The 25,872-nt window shown below is 34.4% G+C and overlaps 1 protein-coding gene and 1 long non-coding RNA gene across 2 annotated transcripts; both read left to right on the top strand.

Moving 5' to 3' along the window:
• The first annotated feature begins 4,195 nt into the window (after window positions 1-4,195).
• Window positions 4,196-8,999, top strand: LOC128554873 (uncharacterized). The gene is made up of 3 exons (XM_053536190.1): window positions 4,196-4,893; window positions 6,990-7,948; window positions 8,705-8,999. The coding sequence occupies exons 1-2, from the start codon at window positions 4,353-4,355 to the stop codon at window positions 7,469-7,471; spliced, it is 1,023 nt and encodes a 340-aa protein (XP_053392165.1). The 5' UTR covers window positions 4,196-4,352; the 3' UTR covers window positions 7,472-7,948; window positions 8,705-8,999.
• An 8,535-nt stretch (window positions 9,000-17,534) lies between these two features.
• Window positions 17,535-24,797, top strand: LOC128554874 (uncharacterized). Its single transcript, XR_008369719.1, has 3 exons — window positions 17,535-17,624; window positions 19,477-19,521; window positions 24,440-24,797. It is a non-coding gene; the product is annotated as an uncharacterized LOC128554874 (long non-coding RNA).
• The last annotated feature ends 1,075 nt before the right edge of the window (window positions 24,798-25,872 follow it).

The raw sequence follows: 25,872 nt of genomic DNA, 5'->3' as shown, positions 1-25,872 counted from the left end.
ACTCTGATGGTTATTTTTTTTCACTTCATAATAGATATGTTTAAATTAGTAAATTTGCATCAAATGGACCACTGCCATCTAAGGAAACGGGATATTAAAATTAAAACTGAATAAAAATATAGTTTTATCAAAATTCTGCGAATTCACTTGTCCCTCATCAAACTGTACAGAAGTGTTTACATTAATGACAAAACAAATGCACTGAACATGTGTTTTGCGGCTTGAAGAGTACGCATGGAGATTCCTGTCTTACTTGTTGTTTCCAGTAAACTGTGAAAAAAAGAACATAAAATCATTTAAAAACTAACAGATGACAGCGAAATACAGTCACTCGACCAATTTCCCCACTTACTTTGACAAATCATCCACCGCCTGTACAAAGGAACCCCTCTAAACCGACCAGCTACCAGATCAAAGTTAAATTTCATTTCGGAGGTGTTTTCTGTTTAACGGAGTTTTACAATGCTACATAGAAAAGTAGTTTATATACTTACATGAAAATCTGATGTACTTAAAGTCCCGATCTCATTGAAAAACAACATCTACTTTTTATGGATAGAATTTATGCGAACTTCTAGTAAATTAGGCCAAACATGGAAAAAAGGCAAGAATAAAAAGTCACATAATTGATACTTGTACGATTTCCTGAAAAAAAAAATGTGACCGCAAAATTCGCTCAACTTGGAGGAATAACCGGTTATCAGAGATTCCAGTTTGGAGACGTTTAAGTGTATTTTTTTTGTCTAACTTTTCTTTACGCACATGATAGGCTGCAATCGCATACTCTTTGAACACTGATTGTCAATCAGTCTGATGATTCTAATACATAATTATAATAGGACATTGCATCTTAAATAGGTTGAAAATACACCGCACTAGCCTATGTCGGATTATGACTTTGGTTACAGACCGGCACCCACATAAGCCTCAGATCTCTTAAAAATGCTCAAAATAATTTCAATAACTAAACTGTTGCATCAGTCTATGAAAAAAAAATAACATACAAACAACGATTTATCAAACGTTTGTGGTGCCAGAAGTCTCTTTACTGTCAGAGGAGGACATTCAATAAGAATTTGCTATTTACTTTGCCATCAAGAGTGATAAAAATCAAAACTTGACGTTTATTTCGTGTTCATATGCAATAAAACCTCATATAAAAAACATATGGTTCTTATATAAACAATACTTTTTATGATTTTCATATGTTGTGTCATATGCGTATCAATCATATGAAAGCCTTATTTGAAAATCATATGAAAGACAGCGTTTAAAAAAGTATATGATCATAGAATGATATGATTATCATATGAATTTCATCTGGAAACCATTCAATAGGAGAATCATATGTGGCGACATTGCCTATGTAGATGGTTAACCTTGTCAAAAGCTTAAGAGAAGTCAAGATCAGAGAATTATAAGATCACTTTGTCTTCCCTGGCTCATTATCAGAGTGTTCAAGAAGTGGAGTTTAACAACAACGTCTGTCCTGGAATCCATGCTGCAAATGATAAAATACGTTAGATGAGAAAATATGCTTAATACGCCTGTTAAGAATACAAGACAGGTTAATTCGCCTATAATTTGCTAGGATGCTGCTGACACCCTTCTTTAAACAGTTGTGCCACCATGGCTTTGGTCAAGTCTGATGGCAGAAAACAAGTAGATAGAAACTTTTGGAAGATAGGATAAACACGATCAGCAATTTCATTCCAAGGTTCTCTTAAGACAAGAAGTTTAATGAGACAAGGACCAGCAGCTTTATCCGTCTTAAGGCTAAAGAAAAAGTAAAGGATATGCTGCCCGGCATCTGTGGTTATGTTATTTGACTTGAAAAGGAAGATTTTGTTTTGCAAAGAAATATGAAGAATTTTTCCCACATTGGAAATTTCTTGTTAATTTATAAACAGAGAGAACTAAATCATGCAGTTTCCACCTTTTAATATATTTCATTCGAAGTATCACATAATCCAAATTCCAAAGTATTTAAATGTATCACAAAATATCTCCAATTATCTAAAAGTCTAGTGTATCTTAAACTTATCCAAAACCTTTCAATTATGATTAAACAGTTTATATACCTTAAGTATAACAAAGAACATGAGCTTACATAATGTATGGATCAAACATAAAGAATCAACTGTTATATAATTGATTAATAATCATGAAATGCACATGATCAGGAGTATTCAATATTTAAAGAACAAAGAATATTTTGGCGAAAATCTAACATTACATAAATCTAGAGAAATGCAGATGAATTAAACATGATACACAATATATGTACACATAATCTTGAGTAACTATTACTTAGAGTATAATAGTAATTAGTCCTTCGATATATGAATTCCAATAATGGCCGTGATCTTCACGATAAGAAAGGACTGACAAAGAGATAGGAAAGATGTAAGAGAATAGACATTCTTACTGGAACTATCCATTAAAATATGTTTGCATTTTGTTCATTTCCTGAATAACATTAAAAGGTGTATTTTACGTTGTTTGTTTATCGAATTTGGGTCTAATATTGACAGATTAACAGACTATACAGTCTGTAAAACGAGGAAATTTTCTACATTATTAACTTGTGTAACATTGAATGTTAGAATAATGTCTTGGGAATTTCGGTGAAAATGCATACAGCAGTACGTACCATTGTCATATTTGTCAGGATACTGGTTATATGACCCAGGGAAGTGCCTACGCCTTTAGTATCTTGAACAATGGTTTGGGTCCAATCGCTAAGGTGACTATGTCTTAGACTAGCTGACAAACAAATGTAGAATGTCCTTTGTTAAAACGTAGAGCTGGTGAGACCAAATATCTCATATATAGAATTTTCCTCTGGCTACCTTGCCTAAATGATTCGTGTACCAATGATTCGTAAAAGATTTCTATTATCAGCTAGACAATTTCATGGATCAGGCAAATCACTAAATGTTTCAAACTAACAATCTTCAATTAAAAATGATTAGCTCAAACTCCTCTAGGCTGGAGACTCTATACTTGACTGGTCTTTTTGTTGAAGTTCCCGTCAGACAATGTCTTTGAATCAACAACATACGAGTCCTATCGCTCGGCCCCTGTCCTCTCAAACTCTATATGATTGCCCTGACTCCTGGATGCTCAGCTCCTATATGCTATCATATGTAGCATTCAACTACCATATAGGTATATCCCCGATGCCTTGGCTGTACTTCGCCAATAACGCTGAACCGTCTATAAGCTGGAACTCTCCTACTATCTCAGTAGATTACCAAACTCTGGGTCTCTGTCACAGCTTCCCGATGCTCAGCCTACATATGCTATCGTCTATAGCATTCAACTACCCTTAAGGTAAAACTCCTTTGCGCTGGCCCTATAGCTCGAAACCGTATCGAAATTCTGCTACTCTTCTTTAGTCTAAGAACTTCCAAAGTCTTCTTTTTAATAATTTATCCGCCCTGACAGGGTAACTGCAATAGTCTCCTTCTCAAGGTACTGGGATAAATTATTAGTTGAATCCTCGATGTGTCTTCTTCAACAGCTGGATACTGAATGAGCTCTCTGTCATCCATCTTCCTATTTATACCCCAGCAGACGTGCTATTTTTAGAACTTGTTTCTGATTGGTCCAAATTTAAACATAACGTTTTACAACGAGTACTTGCTCTATCAAATATCTGGTTCCCTTTAACTTTTGTATACGACATAATGTGCGAAGCTGGGACCCAGTCCACATAATGAACCCAAATCATCTACAAATGACCCAAATTCTATTATATACAGCAATCCAACAATAATTTTAGCAATGACGACATGAAAAGGGAGTCAAACACTATCTGTGCTTATGTGTTACGTTATCAATATATCAGATATACAAATTATTCTGACAATATTGATGAGGTTGAACTACATTGAATTGGTATTAAGTTAAAACATTGCTGTATATGTCGTGTTCTTTGGGTTTCTTTTTCTTGTTTTATTTTCATTTTTTATCTTTTTATTTTTTTCGGGGGGGGGGGGGGGCATACAATTTATAAACAAGCCATGATATATATCCAACAAATGTGATTTTTCCAAAACTATTTATCTGATACTTTAATATTTATTCTAACATGGTTGGATTTGATTGCCAGTTAAAACAAAGAACAAAAACAATCTCGATAAAATCTACGATAAACAACGGTTGCTAAAATAGCGCACAATGACGTTATATAGTCAGTACCCGCTGTTCTTTTTACCTCCACGTGTATTAAAAATTTTATGAATGAAACTATGAATGAAAATTTAGGTCACGTGATGTAAACATGTAGTATTTTGACCCAGATTTGTACTACTAGGCTACTACTTCGTCTGCAAAAAAAAGTAAACATGGCGGACATTATAAGAATAGGTGCTATTTGTAAGTTAAGAGGGTCAAAAGAAGACTGGAGAGTTATTGATTATCGTTATGACGGTTCAGTCTACAAGTATGTTGTCCAGTCACTATATTCAGGGATCACTAAATGTGTTTTTACCTTTGAAATATTTGAAAAATATACTTCAACTTACAAGGAATTAAATGACTTTCTCACTCAAGTCACTGGTATTGGTTTGGAGGATATGAGCTGTCTTGACGATGAAATGCCAGACCCAGACTATGTCAAAGTTGAGACTGGTAAAAGTAACATTGACAATGCTACAAGGGAAGTCCTCTATGAAACACTAACAACTACATCTTCCCTAGTAGATGTACCTGAACTAGTCCCTGGTCCTTTAGCTGACACAATGGCTTCTGAAATCACTTCTGAAACTGAAGTACCAAAAAAGCGATTTAAAGCAGCAACAGAAACTTCCGTCAACATATTGCGGGCACAGAACACTGAAAAAACAACTGACAGACAGACAAAGTGGGCTGTTAAACTATTAAAAGGTATCATCAATCATTAATATAACTTTTTATCATTTCATTCCGATTTCACTTGCTTGACAAAAAAAAAAAAATAAGCGTAGAATTCAGATGCATAGGAATTGAACCAGAAGGGCATTACCGGAATGTTTAAATATATCCGAATCTGAACAATGAACCGTTGTATAACTAAATCAGGCAGTAAGTGTTCATTTTCATCCTAGAACTTGCTCATTAAGCATGATGATGGAACCGGGATTTATTTTACGTCATAATACATGGAGGTGTCTCAAACATTGTTTATCACTGAATATACAATGGTGAACTTCCTGCAAACTTGACAGACAAAAATTTGAGCCACGATTATTTATTTCTTCCGAAATTTGACCAGTCTATATCATTTCAGCTAAACTCTCCACTGGGACTTGAACCCAGACCTCTTCCTACATACAGCAGGAAGCATTCTTACCATTAAACTATAGAGAGGAGGGAAGCTAAATAATGTCAACTGGGGAAAAAAAAAACATTTACTAAAAAAAAAAAAAAAACCTAAAACTAATTTCAGTTAATCATTTTTGATAATTTGAAAACAATTATTATGAATCTAAATTCATCACAGTTATTGAAAATTTTATTGCAGCCTGATTTTTTGTCCAAAAAAAACCCCAACAAATGAAATCAACCATTGTATAGTAGTCGCAACTTGACCGCGATGGTTGACCTTAGGCTGATTATTCATATCGATTATTTCATTTTAGAAATCAAGGGTGCTTAGGGTATCCGTCTATATTTATATGGTATTAGTTTGTTTACAGAGCATTATCAAAATACATATACTTACATTTGATCAGTTAAAGCTTTCCAATACACTAATTTATATTTACACAAATTTATATTTCCCTTTTCTCGTGCAGCTCTTGTTTTACGTACACTCCTTTTCAATAATAGGTTATGCCTCATTATGTATTATAATACAAAGGTCAACCATCGGTGTCAAGTTGCGTCCACTATACATTGTGCAATAAACAACAGTTTACATGCGCACTAAGTCTTGTGAGAGAATGTTCTGACATCCATTTTGATGTCAAAATACCGCATAAAATCCGGTTGACTACTATTTTGATAAATCAAAGTTCAGGCGTAAAAAAAAAAATGTTTGTTTCCGGTATCCCGACCTACCCTAAATTTTTGCCCTGACCCTAAAATGTTTTTATGGTCTTCGAGAATAATTTTTTCAACTTTTTGACAAAAATTTGCAAAACTGCACTTTTTATGCTTTAAACATGGTCAGTTATGTTAGAAATCAATTTACTCATGCTCTAAAGACATAATCCCCCTATTTGTATTCACTTTTTGACACAAAAATAATTTTCAAAAAGTCTCCCTTAAAAAAAGAAAATCCTGTCCTACCTACCATAATTTTTTTTAGCATGTTACCGGAAACAAAGAATTTTTTTTAGGCCTCAGCATATTATATTATAAACATAATTCCGTCAGCTTGTAAGAATTCAATTAAAATACAAACAAGACAGTTTTATAGTTTACTGTCTGATTTACCATGGTTCAGGAATCAGTTCCTATGCACCTTAATTCTGTATACTATAAAGGCCTTTTAAAAATTATTTGTACTTGGTAATTTTAAACAATGCAATAGCGATTATAAAAAACTAAATGATTTAAATGAGTTTTGTTGAATAAAAAAGGGGCATATTTTTCCATGACTTGTCATCATTTCAAACTTAAATGAGAGATTGCAACGACATATAGATATTCACTGTATCACGATACCTATCATATATCAGTTGGTACACATATGGTATGAAAAGCCTGTTTCAGGATACAGAAACGATACAGTAAAAAGCTAACAATAATACAATCAATGTTAAAGATAGTAACTAAACAAGTTTATTATAATAAATAAAACTTTCTTCAACTTGGAAGAAAAATTTCAAATACTTTTCAAATATAGTAAAATTGATGTTTTTTTTTTTTTGTCCCATGAATGCTGACATGTATCGTTATAATATGTACCGTATCGGTGTATCTGTATCTCGGTATATATTGTATTGTGAGACTAGTGTATCATTACACCTCTACTTGAATATATAAATTTTCTACAGATTGGATGAAAGAAACCGGTTACAAAAGTACTGAGTTTGAATGGTTGGAGGTATCTGTGTTGGACAAAATCCTACAGAATTTCTATGCCTCAGTCCAGACAAAAAAAGGTGATGACTACTCCAAGGCAGGTCTTATTGGCCTCAGAGCAGGAATAAATCGTTATCTAACTACACCACCTGTGTCACGGCAAATAAATATCATGAAAGACAGGGACTTCATGTTTTCTAATCAGGTTTTGTCTGGATTAGTTAAGGGTCTTAAACGTGAAGGAAAGGACCTCAGTAAACACAAAGAGCCAATTACTGAGGATGATGTAAATAAACTGTTTGAGAGTGGACTGTTTTCAGAGGATAATCCAAGAACTCTGCAGAATAAAGTTCTGTATGATATCCTGAGTCAGTTCGGCCTCCGTGGCCAGGAAGGCCTCCATGACCTTAGGAAGGACTCCTTTGTTGTAAAAATGGATTCAAAGGGCCGTTAATATATCAGGATGTCATACAACGAAGCAGACAAAACCAATCATGGTTTAGACCATAGAGAAGATCCAAAAGAGCCACGTTTGTATGAAAACGAAGGTCCACGTTGCCCGATGAGATCTTACTTGAAGTATATATCAAAGCTAAGTCCAGAGTGCCCTAGTCTCTTTCAGCGACCTATTGACAAATTCCAGCCTGTTCATAAAACCTGGTACGCAAACAAAGCTGTGGGTGTGAACACTTTGCAAAGTTTCATGTCTAGGTTGTCTGAAAAAGCATGTCTCAGTCAAAGGTACACAAATCACTGTGTAAGAGCCTTTGTTGGTTCCCATCAACATAAGAAGGGCTATTCAAGCAGAGCAATAATGTCTGTAACTGGCCATAGAAATGTATCCAGTCTTAATTCGTATGTGAAACCATCCGATGAGGAGAGATACAGCATCAGCAAAGCCCTAAATTATGCAGGATATCAGAATAATGAAGTAAGTTTTCCAAAATTTAACTACTAAAGCGATTATATATCTGAACCGTGAATGAATTTTCAATAACAGATTTTCTGCTATATATAAGACTGGAAAAAAAGTCATCATCATTTTTTAGTATTGCTGATACACCCAAAGAGCTATAAAAAATAAATGTATTTTTTTTACTTCTGTGATATACTTTAAGTCAGACAAATGCTAAATAATTACTGATCTGTCAATAAAATGAGTTATTTCACTAATTTATCAAGTTTACTATCATATTTATGTCCCTAGGGTTTGAATTTAATTGTCTCAGAATTCCAGCAGAAAATAAAAGATGGGTACAGTATCTATCATCTTAAAATTTTCTTGTATAAATTTATAATATATGCTTGCATTTTTACTGTATATTATTTACGATAACTGTGTCTACACACGATATGCGCAAGCGATAAAACTAGTAATTTTACATTACCGAGTACTGTGACTTATTCTTCAATATTTTGGTCTATCGAAGTTTTTACGGTTATAAATATTATCAGATTTCCTTCACAAATAAAATTATAAAACAATCTGAATGTCAAATTATTTTTACTAGCGAATGAAGCTGCAAAATCTCAGTAAATTTATGGTTGCCAAATCTAGTCGCAAATTACATACAAATTTAAAAATATTTTGTTTTTTTAAAAGTAAATAAAACTTAAAATTTTGTATAAAATTAAAAAAGAAAACATTGTACTGATCAGCTGATTAGGTTTTTCATTTTTTTTTCAGGAAAACATTTCTCCTAGTTCTATCAAGAGTCAAGAGACCAGAAGTGAGACTTTACCGGCTGCATCAGAACCCGCAGCTATGGCTATATCATTTGATCTCCAAGCAGAATCTGAGCATGGTTGTTCAACAAATTAAAGTGTCACAACCAACACCAGCACCAGCACTGGCAGCAGGGATATAGACATAAACATGTCTTCTACCAGCGACAGTCGTACCTTACACATGTTCACAGGCAACATTGCCTCGAGCACTATTACAGTTAACGTTTACAATGCAAAATAATTTAATAAGAAAGTTCTGCTTACCGTTTTTGTCGTTAAAACTTTGATTAATCCAATAAAACTGTTCACTTCCTGTCGTGCCTTATCATCAGATCATGGCTGCCGTTTACTGACCTCGTTTCAGTTTTAAAACTTTCTATATAAGTTTTCTTAACATTAAAATTTTTTGTGATGTTTAATCTTTCAGATGAGTTAATAGATTTTTTGACTTATTTGAACGATGAGAAGGTCGAAGTAACTACATTAAACTGCATATAGCAATAAAAAAGAAATAGTGTTATATTTCAATGGGGAGGTTATTCTAACAGCCGACATGTTTATACCACGTGACTTTCCTAACAACAGGCTTACGCCACGAAATGTAGTATGACAATGTTCAGGCAATAAACCACTATAAACCATGTTAGAATCGAAATAATAAATTCCTTACCGTTGTTTATCGTGGAATTTATGATGGTTTTGCCCTCGTGGTTTAATTACTACGCATCTGAACTCCAAACCATCATAAATTCCACGATAAACAACGGTAAGGAACTTATTATTTCTTAAATATTACTCTTATAGTAAACGAATATGACTGAATATAATTTGAGTTTCTTAATATGATACAATTAAATAATTCTAAGTTGGTGTGCCAAAATCCTTTTCGTGGAAATATACTTTTGCAAGAAAAGAAGTCTGAACTTGTTCATGTTTTTTTATTTTGCATTGACAAATCACGGTTGAGGCGCACGAGTAATGACGTTAATGTCGTGTTTTCTTCATTTTGCTATGTTCAGATGACATGTTCCTATCGTTCAAAGAGCAAACAGTATTGATTCATTTCATACGTGCTAGATGGATGAATAGTGGCTTTTGGAGAAAAACGATCATTTTGCTTGTTTATTTCTGGTCATAAATCTTTGCTATTTATTGCTAAAAATGATATATAATATCTTTACTTATCAGCAGTTTCGGCAAGCACGAGTATGGGCTATATTTATTCAAGAATATTGTAATCAGACTGCGTAAGACTTTTAATTTAGTTTATCCTTTCAAACTTTTAGCTGTTGACTTCCTTCCACACACTTCCGCAGTCGAGAAATCTAAGCGGTGAATGCTGCAGGATAGTCTTTCCTTAGCATTGTCTTAAGTAACTGAAAATACAACTACCAAGAGCTTTGTTTGAAACATATTTGCGCCAAAATGAAAATGTTGCAGGCTCCGTTTGATTGGACGGTGGTAACAATGCCTGGTCAATAATGGCGTTGTATTGTTAATGCTTCACGGTAAGATTTAATTCAATTTGTCTTCATTAAACCTGTTTTGCGCTAGTGCATGTCGAGAGGATGAACTAATCATTTTGTTTCCTAGTACTTTGGCATTTGGATTGAAGTTGTAGATACATACAAGATATAACATGCTGCATGGACTTCGCGCCATGCAAAATAAGTTACACCACGCTATGTATGGAAGGTTATAGCGACATTGGCAAATGATATTATTGTTGAACTGTAGTATGAAAACATCTTTCTTGACTTGAAGGTTATCAAATGGGTAACACGAAAATTGCTTCAGGCAAGATGAGGGCTGTGTTTTAAAGTCCTGAAAGATAAAGAAGTTTATTCAATATTCATACAAATGTACACATAGCACAATTTGACAAAGTCAATATTGTCCATGATCAAAGCTTGACAAGTATAATTTATTTATTGGTTTGTTAATGGCGGAATGTGCTTATTAAGCTTAACATGTATGGAGGAAAATTCATACTACCGTAATAAACATGTAGTATAAAGCAACTCAAATCATCATACGGTTACCGTGGTGAATCTTAATACATGTATTAAAGTAAGTTCACGTTTCCTAAAATCATTTTAATTATGAGCAAATTGAATTGTCTGTCTGTTACATAATTTTGCCTATGCATGCTTTTGTTTTCTCTTCATTGTAATGTGTTTATATCTGTGTTATTGTATCACTTTCATATTATATATAAAGAGGACTTGAAGATAAAAAGTGACACATTGTAACTTGTGACTTGACCTGCAACATGATACATGCTTTTTCCTGTTATAATAGAAATGAACCTTAGCGGCAAGTTACTTACAACGCTGCTTAGTACATTGAGATATATGTTTCCCACAGCGGTTTAGTTTTTCACAAGTGTTGAACGTTACAGCAACAAACAAACATGAGCTATGACGAGAAGTGTACAAAATTATTACATGTAATGACGTTAATGAGAAACGACAAAATATAGCGTTGTACTAAATAGTTCTTCTGACTTCGTGAAGTAAACATGACGTGCAGGACCTCAGCGGACCGGGTTTCTCACATGCTTACACATTTTCTAATAGGAAGACTGCACTATACTTGTCCGAAAAGTACGTTACAGTATCTCTCGCGAATTTGTTTGTTTTAACATGAAAAAAAAATTGGTTATCGTAGTAAAAACAAACATCGGCGAGCATGGAGTTACAATTTGTACCTTTTAAACTACATTTAAAATACATTTCAGCTTCTAAAACAGCATTAGTTTAATGTGAAATAGTCTTAAGACGCAAAGTACACGTTTCTTACCATCAAAAGAATCGTGGTCATACGGTGATAATCAATTTACCGATGAATAATTGCTTTCGCATACAAAATGGCGTATGGAGAATGCGTCACTTCCGGTAAACGAGATCTCATTCAGTTGTCACGTTGTTTTTTGGCGAGATTTGCTCTATATGCCTTTCAAGTTGCCGATATATTTATTTTTACAGCTCTTTGTTTATTTGTTTATGTTTAATAAGTTCATTTTCTGGATGAAGGGAGACTGGCGTATCTGATTTTTCGAAGCAAATTAATTTAATACCTGTATAAATGATAGTTTGCAATGATTTTTCGTCTTACAAGAATTCATAAGTTATTTTAAGTCGACATAGGTAGACAATGAAATGCTGCTTTATACATTTCAAATTAAAAAAATATGGTCTCTTTTTGCAGATTTTCTGACACATATAAAGATTGAAACATAATATACATTGATATGTTGAGGTAGCGTAAACAAAAGGGCATGCTCTAATGCACTTCATATATAACTTCAGTTGAATAAATCGATAGGCATGGTTGGTCTTGAGTACATAGAGACAAAAACATTTAGACTCTTGAAAGTTAGCTATGATAAAGCAATAGTTGCTAATGTGTTCCTAATGTTATGATCATGTTGATCGCGGTGTACATATCTTTGTGTAGATAGGAATCAACTCTTAACGAATTTTTATCATTTTACATTCGTTTTTCATCATGTTCATAGATCTTGTCAGAAAATATAACATTATATACGAACATAAACATTTGGATGTCCACAACCATTAACGAATTATACCGTAACTTATTTATATTTACATAACATTTGTTTTGTCTTTTTGATTCAGTTTCCAGAGGTACCAAAATTGAATGTTTTGGTAGGTTACTTAACTACACATCATAGAACTTGTGAAAAGAATTTCGGAGCGGTCCTCTATCAGATGCATTCACTTATAAGTTATCCATGCTGTAGTTCAGTTGTCATAGCAACCAAAATAAACAAAACATTAACAATATTTTTCTCTGTAATATATTTTCACAGATAAGATCCTGTGGTGAATCTGCAAAATTCTTTCAACTTGTATTTACTTGGTAAATATGATGGAGCTAGTTTTCTCAATTTGGCCGTATCGAAAATTAATACGCATGTTTAATTGCTAATTTTGAGGTAAGCGATATTTTTGTTTGTATTTGTGTTTCCATTGCAGCGTATCTACTGTTACATCATGTACAACTTTATATACAGTCTGACTCAGGTGGACGATTTAAGGCCATCTTGATAAAGGTATATTTCTTGACTTTTGTTTGGCACGTCTGATCTGATTAAAAACACTTAGGAGCTATTATTGTCATTTGATCGTAGACGTCGCTGCTGGCGTTGCTTAAGATTTTTGCTTCGGTTCACTTTTTCTCAATAACTGTTAGATCTATACCTATGATTTATTTCACACATCTTCATCACATTAGTTGAGTCAGTAGGGGAAAAACCATAACTCTCGATTGTATTTTGTCAGAATCATGTACCTTCTTTTACTTAGAAAATTTGAATTTCTCGGTTAAAATATTTGTTTATATTCGCTTTTCTTAAATAATTTAAGAACAATAGCTTTAAAATTTTGCAAACTTGATAACCTGTTGACAAAGAACCATAACTCTGATTTGCATTTCCGTTGTATTTTCTGTCCGGACCATAACTCAATAACCATTTAAGGACCGTAAGTCAAACGTCAGGTCCACATATGGAGCTCAAAGATCAAAGTGTTCACTCATAGTTCTTGTCCGGAGCATAACTTAATAACAATTCAAGATATTGATGAAGGTAGGTGACGATAAAAAATATTCAGAGCACATTAATCAGATCGGTAAGTGAATGTTAAGGTCAGAAATGGAACACAAAGGTCAAATTTATCCTTCATATTTTGGCTAGAGCATGGCTTAATTATAAAACGTTTTATTAAAAGAGGTTACGACCCAACTGTTTTGAGACATACCGCATGTTTAGTGTTCAACCCGTTTACAGTTGGACACTACGCTTCCCTCTTTGATTGTGTTTGACGGAAGAGGGGGAGGACTCTATGATAAGCAGTTTATAAATCCTACCAGGACTGAACTGTTTTGATATTTGTCTTCTGGCCTGTTTCGTCGGGCCCTTAAGGGTGTTTCTTTTGTTGCTCTGTCTTCTGAAAAGGCATTGAGTACATACGTTTTTGGTTCTTAAGGTTTGCTTTTTATATATTTATACACGAGCATTTTTGTGTTTTACATGCCATGCCTTTTTGTTTCCATTACGTGTGTAAGAGATTCACCTGGAGGGGAATACTTCTATTTACACTGTCCCGTGTCTTTGGAACATGGTGGGGGTAAGAGTGAGGTTGGGTGCGCACCATAAACCGGTTTAAGCTCCCCAGTGGTGTTTTTTGCCACTGACCGTTCCAAGGCGGTGCCCCACTGTGTTCCTTTGTTTGTTCGTTTTGTCCTGATTTGTTGGCTTTGTGTGTGTGTGTGTGTGTGTGTGTGTGTGTGTGTGTGTGTTCCTTTGTTTGTTCGTTTTGTCCTAATGTGTTGGCTGTGTGTGTGTGTGTGTGTGTGTGTGTGTGTGTGTGTGTGCACACGTCTGCGTGCTGTGGGTTTCGTTTTGAGGAGGCTGCGTTTTTGGTGCGTGGCATTCCCTGTTTGATATTTGTCTTTGTTTTTTTTAATAACCATTTTAGGTATTGTCTTCAGGTTTAGCATGTAGGTGGTAGACAACAAGGAAATGTGCAGAGCGCATGAAACCTGTCTGTAGGTCAAAGGTCAAGATCACAGCAAGGTCAAATTTGTCCCTCATTTTTCGTGTACGGAGCAAATTTTAATAACTATTCAATGTACCGACAGGAAAATCGGCGTATAGATTAGTGGCAAGGAGACAATGCGCAATGCGAATGAATCAGGTTGGTCAGAGGTCAAAGTCACATATGAAATTCAAAGAACAAAATTGCCTTTCATATTTCGTGGCTTGAACTCTGATCTCCCACTAAGGACGTATATTTTCCCGTTTTGTCGAACTTTGGTTTTGTTTAGGACCAATGTTCACGAATACTATAAGATTTACAGCTTTGAGACTTTATACACATTTTATCATCATTATATAAATGTGTCGGCCAAGCACCACAACTCTCTTGCATTGTATGAGAATTAATACCCTTTCTAACTTAGAAAATTGGTATTTCTTGGTTATTTTATTGTTAAGATTTTTTTTAAACTATAGCTTTGGCACTTTATACAGTTTTTCTGATCAATGGGCATATGAGAAGACCAAGAATCATAAATCTTTTCTTGTATATTGGGTTACGCAAAGTACTTACAGACAGGCGTTTGCACAAGCAGGCCTCGCGTAAATTGAAAACAAAATATTCGGCCAGAAAGTCATACCAAACTCGAATGTTTACGATCCCGTTCAGGAGAAAAGGAAAGTGATCGGGACACAGTTTCTAACCATTTCGCAGTTGGCTACTGTTTAGTCATGTCCGATCAACCTAGCCTGATTCGTAAACAATATATCCGGTACCAAAATCAGCCCAACTCTCGAATTTCATGACCCTATGACGGTGTTTTCAGGGTACATTTCCTGACGTTTCGGTATTGATATTTTAAAGTCGGCTAGATTTAAGTCACTCGGGACGCTCCTGAAAGCATGCAAGCAAAATGTCCAAGTTCCAAAATCAGCCTAAAATTCGATTCGAGAAATGACTTATGATGGCAATTTCGAAAGTTATATAGTTTTAAATGTGTGTGTTTGGGTTTAACGTCTTTTTCAACAATTTTTCAGTCATATAAACGACGGTGTCTACTTGTAGCATTGAGCACAATGCCCAACTTTATAGTGCTGCCTCACTGGAATATCACGCCGTAGACACGTGGCATGAAAAGCTACTATATATATATAATTTTAAAGTCAGCTTTTATATAATTTTAAAGTCAGCTATTTTATGTTTTAGGTAACACCAGGATTGATTGCATGTCGAGTAAAGTGCCGTTTTGATACATGTAATGTATCCGTTTTGTACCTTTTATAACTATATGAGTCTTATCATTTCGTTATTTTGTGCCTGTTTGTATTGTTTAGACGGAATAGAGACGGTCATCGACTAGATCTAAACCTCGTAGACATTTTAGGTGTAGCTTTAAAACACCCTTAATTTATTCAGCTATTACGTGTATGGATACCAATATGCTCATATTAAATAATCAAAATAACGTTTATATATATTTGAAGACATTTGCGCATGATATATGATCTAATTAGATACATTGAACATTAAACATGGCACCAGCGCACAAGAACAAAAACTCTTTTTACAAGAAATATATTTTTCGTCTAGAAATGAATTTTGTAATATTGTTTCATTTAAGTAGACCATTCTGTTCTTCATGTTTCGGTTGTAGGTGGTCGGGAAAACTATGAAACCTTAGATGCAATATGTAGGGACATAACAGCAATGACAAAAACGCTGGTAAAACATTAAGACTGTAACATGATTAGATACTTAAAATGCTTAATAGTTTTTAGCATAGATCATATATTTACACCAATATCATTCATACGATCTGTCCGTCCATCTTGTTTTTGTTGAATGATGTCATTTTTGCCTTTGTAGTCATCTATTCTGCATCCCGGTGGTTGGTGGTTTTACCTTTATGTGCGCATTAATATGACAACGCATGTGAGCATTATTCACAAATGTCTACCGTAGAAAATGATTAAATCACTCTTCATTGTTATAACACATCAAAGCTGAATGATAAGTAGACTGTATTCAGACCCTATGTTTTGTTCGTAGGAGATAACTGCTGAGGGTCTGTTCAGATTTAATATAATCATGCCCCCTTTTCTCCTCAAAACATAGGTCTGTATAAAAGAGGTTTCTGCATCTCTTGAATCCTGGAGATCTACCTTTCTTCAGTTCAACCTATTACAGCTAATAATGATCTGTTTATGTCAAGTATTCATTCAAGTAGGATAATTATTGTTATTCACACAATTAGGCCTTGCTGTTATAAGTCTTAATCTAAGGTCACTGCCAGGTAGCTTTGTCGCCAGGTTGCAAGGAATTTGAGTAACAGTAAACTTTTTTAAGTGGACATAATGCGCTACAAAGTATATATAATGATTTAACGATGTCTTCTGCACTCATAAACTAATTAATTATAATAAAGCACTGATATTTAGGCATCTTTAAATAATTCCGTGGTTGAGTGTTAAAGTTTGCGTCACCCACCGCTCTGGGGTCGAAATCTTGCTTGGGACTTACAATATTTCTTTTTATGATATATTCAACTGATTTCATCATATCAAAATAGCATGTATGATTATCTTAAATTATCCAACGTCACAATGACTTCACTGATAAAAGGCATAAAAATATTTTATGATATCATAAAAGAAATAACATTATCACAGAATGAATATAAAAAAAATGTTGTTGATGAAGATTCATTTAAGGAAATGTTTATCAGCAATAAATCTGAATCTAAAAGAAATGATGACCACAATTACATGACCATCAGTTGTAACATAATATACTGATCAAGAATATGTTACATTCAGGCGCACTTCTGCCAAGCCAGCCCAAATTTCTTATCTTCTCGTTAACACACGTTTACTCTCCTGGAAATAAAAAGTATCCTTTATTGTTCTAATTGATCTACTGATGGGATTATTAATATTCTACCCCTTTAGTTCGTGTTCAAAGCGTAGTGCTCTTCATAGGGTATTCAGATGCATCAATTATTTTACGGGCACCATGTATTGTATTGTATATACCTCATACATTAGGAAGTCAACACATAGCATGTAACTACTGGTTAAAGATAAAATATAGTTATGGACGTATGGTCCAATATAACGATATTCTTGTATAATTTATTGTAAACGTTTAGGGCAAACGGTCAGTGTACTAGGTAACAAAGTGACTTTAATCGACGTTTAATCTGTTATCTGCCAGTAAGTACAGGGCGTCCTAATTACAAAGATAAGGCAGGAAATGTATAAATTAAAATGAAAACTCACTACAATTTAAGCAACAGTAGACGCATCAGTATGAACGGTAAGTGCGTGTGTCAAATAAAATACTGCAGGGAACTTGCCTAATGTAGTAGTTTCGTTATCATATACAACATAATTGTGTGTCTATCATTGTCATATTAGTGTACAATGTCGCTTTTAGGTTTATTAATATTGTGCGTAGTACAATTTCAGAAATATAATAAGATAGACAGCTAATTCCACAGAGTATTCTGTTAGTAGTATTTTAATTATTTTAAAACTGTGTTCAAAGGGACCAGGGTTTGTTATATTCTGCCTGTAACTACAATAGACAACAACATATCTCCGTATGCTATTTAGGCAGAATTCAACTATACGAGTAAATGACTTGCATAGCAACCGAAGAATGGTAAATTTGCAGACAGAGAGTACGTTATCGAACGTGAATTGCTGATTTTTACATCGAGTCCCGGAATATTACATAAAACGAGTTATATTTTGGTCATGTTGAGACTATTATTTTAGATATGAATGTTTGAAAAGTGATATAACCTAGCAGATTAAGCATTTGTGTAGGTCTCATTTTGCACACAAAGTGTTGATAATGTTTGATGATCATTGTATAAGACACTGTCATGCACAATTGTATTAAGGGTTTATACAAGGTTGAAACATTATTGCTATCGTGGTTGGATTTTATATTGTATCTGAAGCTCAAATACCTTATCGTATTGGCCATGGGCCTCCGTGGTTGAGTTTAAAAGTTTGCGTCACTCGCCACTCTGGGTTCGAAACCTTGCATGGAATTTAGAAAACTTTCATGTGATGAAACCACCCAATTGGCATTCGAATGGTAGTTGGTTTTACCCATTTTCACGCCTATGCCAAAAATAGTGCATGGAGATGCCCATGAGTTTTTCTTCCACTACCACGAACAGCTTAAAAAATCACAGTATAACCTAATGTCGATGAAAGGTTTAACCTAATATGAAAATCATGTTGAAAAACGAAGACGGTAAAGCCTGAATATTCTTCAAGGATCGCAATCATGTGTTACTTGGCCTTTCTAAAAATATTGAAAATTGTGCTGGAATATGTTACAGTCTGTGTGCAGATTTCAAAACTAGTTTATCCCCTCAAGGTATTCACGCTTTACTTCCACGTTGTACTTCTGTGAACGATTTATTTATTTGGGTTTTACGGTGCACCAACACAGTATAGGTTATATGGCGCCAAACAAGACCTATACGGTGTTGGTGCGCCGTAAAACCCAAATAAATAAATAAATAAATAAATAAATTGAATGTTAACAATTTTGAAATTGTGTGACCATTTGAATTTGAGAACGTTTCAGTGTTTCTTAAGCACATTAGACTCTATAGGTCATTTGCTCCTTGGTTAATATGTGAGGCACCCATCGGGCACAAACTTTTCTTAAACCCACGTTCTTGGTGAAAAACGCAGGAGGAACCCTGTCTTCGATGACTGCTGGACCATTTTTAAATTTACGTACCCACCTGTAAACAGTTTTCTCTGTTATTGAGTATGTACCCTGAAGGTATTTCTACAGAAGAACGTTCTTTAATGTATGCTCTTATATCAGACTTTTGTTCACTTTTCATAGCTACAGCCTACATGTAGTTTGCTTAATAGTGTATGTGGTGTTACGTGATACAAAACTAAATATCACCGAAACACCTTGATAGTTTTCAATAAAACTTTGCAGGATTATAAGATAAATCACAAGATTGTTGTATATCAGAAACTTCTACGGAAGCGCGAAATTTTCATTATTTCTAGACTGGCCCTCGTATAACAAAAACTCTATTTAATGTGAATGGATTATTTTGTATCATATAGTATTTTTCAAAACATACAAGCTTTGCTGAACGTTATAACTGTTCGTTTTTCAGTTCATCAAGTGCTATCGTACATTATCCTGATTTCCATATTCAAGTGTAAGTGTTACATATTTTTACTATAATGTATGTAATAATATCTAACGATGGTCATTCATGGTGAGTCTATAAATGTTTGAGGTCTGTCTTGTCTCATATTGTACTTACAAAGGCTGAGGATATGTTTCTGTTATTTCGTGAAACATGGTTTGCTTTTCCCTTTAGATATCTATCTATGTTTTTTTCTCGTTGAAGGGGGAGGAGTGGGATGGGGTAAGGACAGGTTTAAGTTAACCAGATTTAAAATTACACTACTGAAAATCATAGATGCCTTATTTTATTCCTAAGCATAAAATGTTCATTCGCTGAAAATTTAGTTTCATTTATGCGTGTCGCTGATGAATCAGCAATGATTAAAGCAGTCCTAGTTTAGCATGTCTCAACTCAAACTCCCATTTAGATTATGTAAGTTCTATCAATGATAAGCTGACGCAGCCTCTGACTATCATGTGACTTCGCATAGAGTTCATGTAAGATTTGGCGTACTTGGTTATTTAGTTTCCCATTTATTAGAAACAGACATTGGTAAAAGTTCATTATTTTGGCATTTAATTTACTAGTATTACAACTGGATCAGAATTGTATTAGTATAGCGCAATTTATATGTGCTATAAATATTAATTAAAGGTAGTGAATATTGTTATTTTACAGTGAAGCTATTTTGTATTCCCCCGGTGTTGAAGATCTGCGAGGAATGCAATAGTGTTTTTCCATTCGTCCGTCACATTTTCTAGTGTAAATAAAATTCCATTCAGGTCAAAGGAAATGCTGCTTTAAAAATTATTACAACAACATTAAATTGAACTTGGCCATATAGGTTTTTATGTGGCCCAGATGGTCTAGCGGTAACACGCTTGACTCCAAAGGTCCGGGTCTAATCCTGGTCCAGACACTAGAGATGCTCAGAAGTATCTCCTACCTGGCTTACTTAGAGGCCAGTACTGATTCTTCCCAGGTGAGATTGCCTCGCTGTACACCGGGCACGTTAAAGAATCAGACTGTCTACTAGTACTCGCAAAGAGCTAGGATAAGTTAGCCGTACATGTCTGTACCTAGATGATTTCTCTTTCTCTCTGTGTGAGTCTTGGGCGTTCTCTTTGTGTCCCTATAGTCAGAGCGTTCTGCGTTTGTACTAGTAGATTGTGAATTTGGCGCCCCGAGTGGCGGCCGTTGAGCTATGTAGCGCGCCTTTGGACGTGCTTATCGTGAAAATGGCGCTACATAAATCTGGTAAAATATATAAACATATTTTTGGTACTTTCATGTCCGACTATTTGTTTTTAAAGTTATGGCCTTTTTTTGACTTATACATAATATCACAACTACATCAGAACAGTGTGTACTCCACTCCTCCTACAATTTCCACTCAGTTGAAATGAAACGTAGTATACATCAAGCCTGATAACATTGTTGTCAAAAGACAGTAGCCTGTAATACTATTTATCATGTAACCATTATAAACCGCCGAGGAGAGCATATATTTGTATCTTATTTCGTAAACATTACTCTTTGATACCAAAAAGTCTGTTCACTTTTTACTGATTTTAAAATTACCGCACACCGCCCCTGGTTTCTTCATCATAGAGCACCCGCTTCGAGTGCGGAAGGTCATGGTTTCAATCCGTGGCTGCCATACAAAAGACGTAAAAATGGTACTAGTAGCTTCCTTGCTTGGCGCTCAGCATAAAAAGAATAATGCTAGGACTGGTCTACCCGCTGTCAGTGTAATGTGACTGAATGTGATATCACGTATCTACGGCGTGATATTCTATTGAGGCAGCACTATAAAATTGGGCATTGTGCCCACTGCTACAAGTAGATTCTGTCACTACTATGACTGAAAAATTGTTGAAAAAGACGTTAAACCTGAACGCACACACACGCGCGCGCGCACGCATACGCACGAACACAGGCAGGCACACGCACAATTCTTCTGTAAGTGGTTGTTTAAATAATAAGGGACATCAACGTTAAGTAACTTATAATTGACCGTTTTATTTTGCACTGTTACAAATTCATGCATGTCTACACAAATTACAGTATCTATTACCAGTACTTAGTTATGCATAATCGTGCTACGAAAGGAACAATAATGGTGTTGACAATGTATGACACAAGTCTCCTGAAATTGCCAGATTCAGTAATGATATAAAGTAAACAAGAGGGCAAGATAGCCCTAGGTCGCTCATCTGAGAAACACACGATAACAGTATAAACATGTCTGACCTAGTGGTTTCATGGAAACATATCGTCTGACCAATTACCATTAAGATTGGACCAATGTGGTCTCTTAAGTGTAAACAGGTATTTTCTTCAATTTGACCTAGTTACCTAGTATTTGAGCCCAGATAATCTACATTCAAACTTGAACTAGATTCGATCAAGGCAATCATTCTGACCAAATTTCTAAACCTGAATTGAAAAATACAGCCTCTATCGCATACAAAACGTTTTTCTTTGGTTTATCCTAGCAAACTAGTTTTTGACCCCAGATGACCCATATTTAAACTTGACCTTAATGTTATCAAGGCTATCATTCTGACCAAATGTCATGAAGATCAATTGAAAAATACAGTCTCTATCGCATACATAAGTTTTTTCTTTGATTTGAATTAGTTACCTAGTTTTTGACCATAGATTTCATCCAGACAAACATTCTGATTAAATTTCATCAAGATCCGGTGTAAAATGCAGCCCCTATTACATACCCAATGTTTTTATTTTATTTGACTTAGTGGCCTAGTTTTTTACCCCAGATGACCCATGTTCAAAGCTGACCTAGAATTCATGAAGATCAATTGAAAGATTCAGTCTCTATCGCATGCACAAGGATTTTCTTTGATTTGACCTAGTGACCTAGTTTTTGACACCAGATAACACATTTTTAAATTTCTTCTACATTTTATCAAAGTAATCATTCTGACAAAATTTCATGAAGATCAGTTGAAAAATACAGCCTATATCGCATGCACAAGGTGTTTCTTTGATTTGACATAATGACCTAGTTTTTGACCCAAGATGACACATTTTCAAACTTGGCCTAGACTTCATCAAGATTATCATTCTGAACAAAATTTGTGAAGATCAATTGAAAAATACAGCCTCTATCGCATACACAATGTTTTTCTTTGATTGGACCTAGTGAACTAGTTTTTGACACGCAGATAATACATTCTCAAACTTTGCCTAGATTTCATCAAGGTTATCATTCTGACAAAATTTCATGAAGATCAGTTGAAAAATACAGCCTCTATCGCATACACAAGCTCAGTTACTTGCGGAGAATAGGTTTGTACTGGTACAGAATCCAGGAACACTAGTTAGGTTAACTGCCCGCCGTTACATGACTGAAATACTGTCGAAAAACGGCGTTACACCCAAAACAAACAAACAAAAGAATACACAAGCTAAATGTTGGCAGACAGACAGACGACGGACATCGAGCGATCACAATAACTCACCTGAGCAATGTTCAGATGAGCTAAAAGCGACATAACTTAAACAATTGAACACAAACATAGCATGTGTACTTGATGTTTATGAAGCTTAAAAAGTTGTTTATGAATTGAAAAGAAACAGTAGGGGTTGAGTACTTAAACAACAATGTACTTGAGACCAAATAATCGACCATGAAAGTCCGGAAAATGCGCATGTCCAATTCGTGTTGGTAGTGTACAATGTATGCCAAGTTTCATTTTAATTGGATGGAAACTGTAGGACTTGAATTCACACCTTCCTGCTGCTTCAAAATCTTAAAAGGGGCAATAACTCCTAAACAATAACTGGACAGAAAAGTCCCGACAAACTGCGCATGTCCAGCCATATCCACAATGAACCGGGAACAGAATGTTCTAACAAAGTAATACTTCGAAGTCCAAAAAGGGCAAAAAGTATGCGATTTGATGGTGTATACCAAGTATTATATGAATTGGATGGAAACTATAGGTGTCGAGTTTCTCGTCACCGGAGACATAAAAAGAGTTTATTATACATTAACATGACCGCGATTTGAATAGTACGCTTTTAATGACGTAGTAAGTCGGTTTCATAAATATAGTTTATCAGGAGCTTCTATATATGGCATTGATCTTTGAGCCATACATTACACATATCATCTTGTTATGATGAGTTATGTGAGCTTCAATCCATGAAAAATAAAATTGCATATAAGGAGAAAATTAATATTTAAATGTTGACAACTTATTTTGACACTAACCTCCGAGCTGACAATCGTTGAATCTAGCAGGCGACACATCGAATGATTGTACCACATAATTTGAAAATTCATTCAAAAATTCAAAGTTATTGACAATCAAAAAAATTATTTAAATCTCACTTTCCGCCACTAAGAAGATTGCTTTTCATGAACATTACATGCTAAAAGCAATAGCACATTTGCATTGGAAACTTCAAAGAGAGTTTTCTATAAAAGAAAAATGGGAGACTTCTACTGTATAAATTAAAGTAAATATGCAACACGCATAACAAATTGTCCTACATGCGATATTTGTGTTTCTAATCTGATACAATTTTTGGTTGGGCACAAAAGGGACAAAGAGCAAACGTTATATTGCCTAAACAGGATTTCAGCCAGAATAGATTTTTAAATGCTGTAGCCACTTAAGAATTTTCATTTAGAATTATGCTCAAAAAATGGAAAACTGGAGATTTTTATTTTCACGAAAAACGGGTATCTTTACTGATACTTTAGTGTTTTTGTCAAGTATGTCTAGATCCGACCTAAACATCCCTTATCTAATAAATACTCATCAACAGACGTAAACAAAAGCAAGTGGGGTTGAACATTGCATAACATCTGATGAGCATGAGACATGATCGGAGCGAGCCTGTCATATATCTTATATATATCATTTGTAGAGTGAATCTATTTACATATTGTTTTGATTTGCATATACAGGGAACGATGCTCTACTGTGTTACTCCTGTACGGATTTGAAAAACAACGAAGCCTGCTTCAATATAACAGCGTGCCCGGATGGAGAAGTACTCTTTTCAATGTTCAAATACTTTAATTCAATAAGTGGACATAACATAAATATCTAATCATACCTGTTTTATGCAATTACTCCGTAAGATCCATAACATTTTCTCCCGGATATTTATTTTATTTTTATGGGGTTCAACGTCACGCCGATACAATTATAAGTCGACTTTCCAGCTTTTCATAATGCAGAAAGACCCCAAGTGACCTTCCAGACATTATTTCAGATGGGTACCTGGCCGGAATAACCACATTTACTAGACCATGAGCCAAAAGGGGGTTTGCTTCCCCCACCCCAACAAGGGAAATTGTGTGGACTATATTTTTTTGAAACCCTAATGTGTGGCAGAAACAGTTCGCCGCTGGCTAGCGGGGCGTTTCTCCGCAACCATGCTTTAAAATACGTTACCCTCAAAACCTATAATGTTTTATTAATTTTTAAAGACAAATTGTACCATTATGTTAGTAAATCATTTCAAGTTTGCATATGTTATTTCAAGGTGTATATTAGAAGCTGCAATTTGATTAAATTCCAATGTCTAAAATGTAATGTTAAAGAAAAAATATATTTGAAAAAGATACGTTATCCTAAAAAGAAAACATTTTTTGGCATATAGTTTTTACTGCAAATTTAGATGACCAGATACTCCAAAAATGAAGTAACCATTAAAATGTTCAACAAAAACAATGATATATAGATTGCCAATATAAGTTAAGAGAAAGTCGAGTTTTAACGATTCTTAAAATGTAACGTCATTCTTCCAAAATGTGTTATTTTTCAATCATACACAATTCATGATAAATGATTTTTTTTAAATGTCAATATCAATTTTATATTAACACATTTTAGTTAATTAGTATACAACTATTTATACATTTATCAACAAGCCTCTAACTTGTAAGATATGTTAAATTTAATTCTACGTTACATTTTACGTTACAAAACATACAAATTATAGTTCGTGTCTTCAGTTTCTTTAAAACATACTTTATCATTTGAAAATAACAATTCAATTCTGTTTTTAACAGTATAGTTTTGCATTTCAAACTGTAGGTTTAACTTAAAACACATGCATTTATATAAACTAACTCACAAATTACATTTCCGAACACAAATACTTGTGTTTTGTTACTTTAAATCTACTTTATCATTTTAAAAGCAAATTTACAAATCAAAACATGTTTTAACATACTAGTAGCTTTGTATTTTAACTTTAAACAAATGTATTTAATAAAACTATCTACGTTACAATTTACGTTACCTAACATACAAACTTTTAAATTACATTTACATGTATTCTGTTATGTTAACAAATACTTTATCTTTGTAAAATATTTTGCATTCAGTT

The sequence above is a fragment of the Mercenaria mercenaria genome, unplaced genomic scaffold, assembly GCF_021730395.1.
Source record: "Mercenaria mercenaria strain notata unplaced genomic scaffold, MADL_Memer_1 contig_822, whole genome shotgun sequence".
Taxonomy (NCBI): Eukaryota; Metazoa; Mollusca; class Bivalvia; order Venerida; family Veneridae; genus Mercenaria; species Mercenaria mercenaria.
The sequence above is the reverse complement of the archived record's forward strand: the minus strand, read 5'-3'. Positions and strand labels throughout refer to the sequence as shown.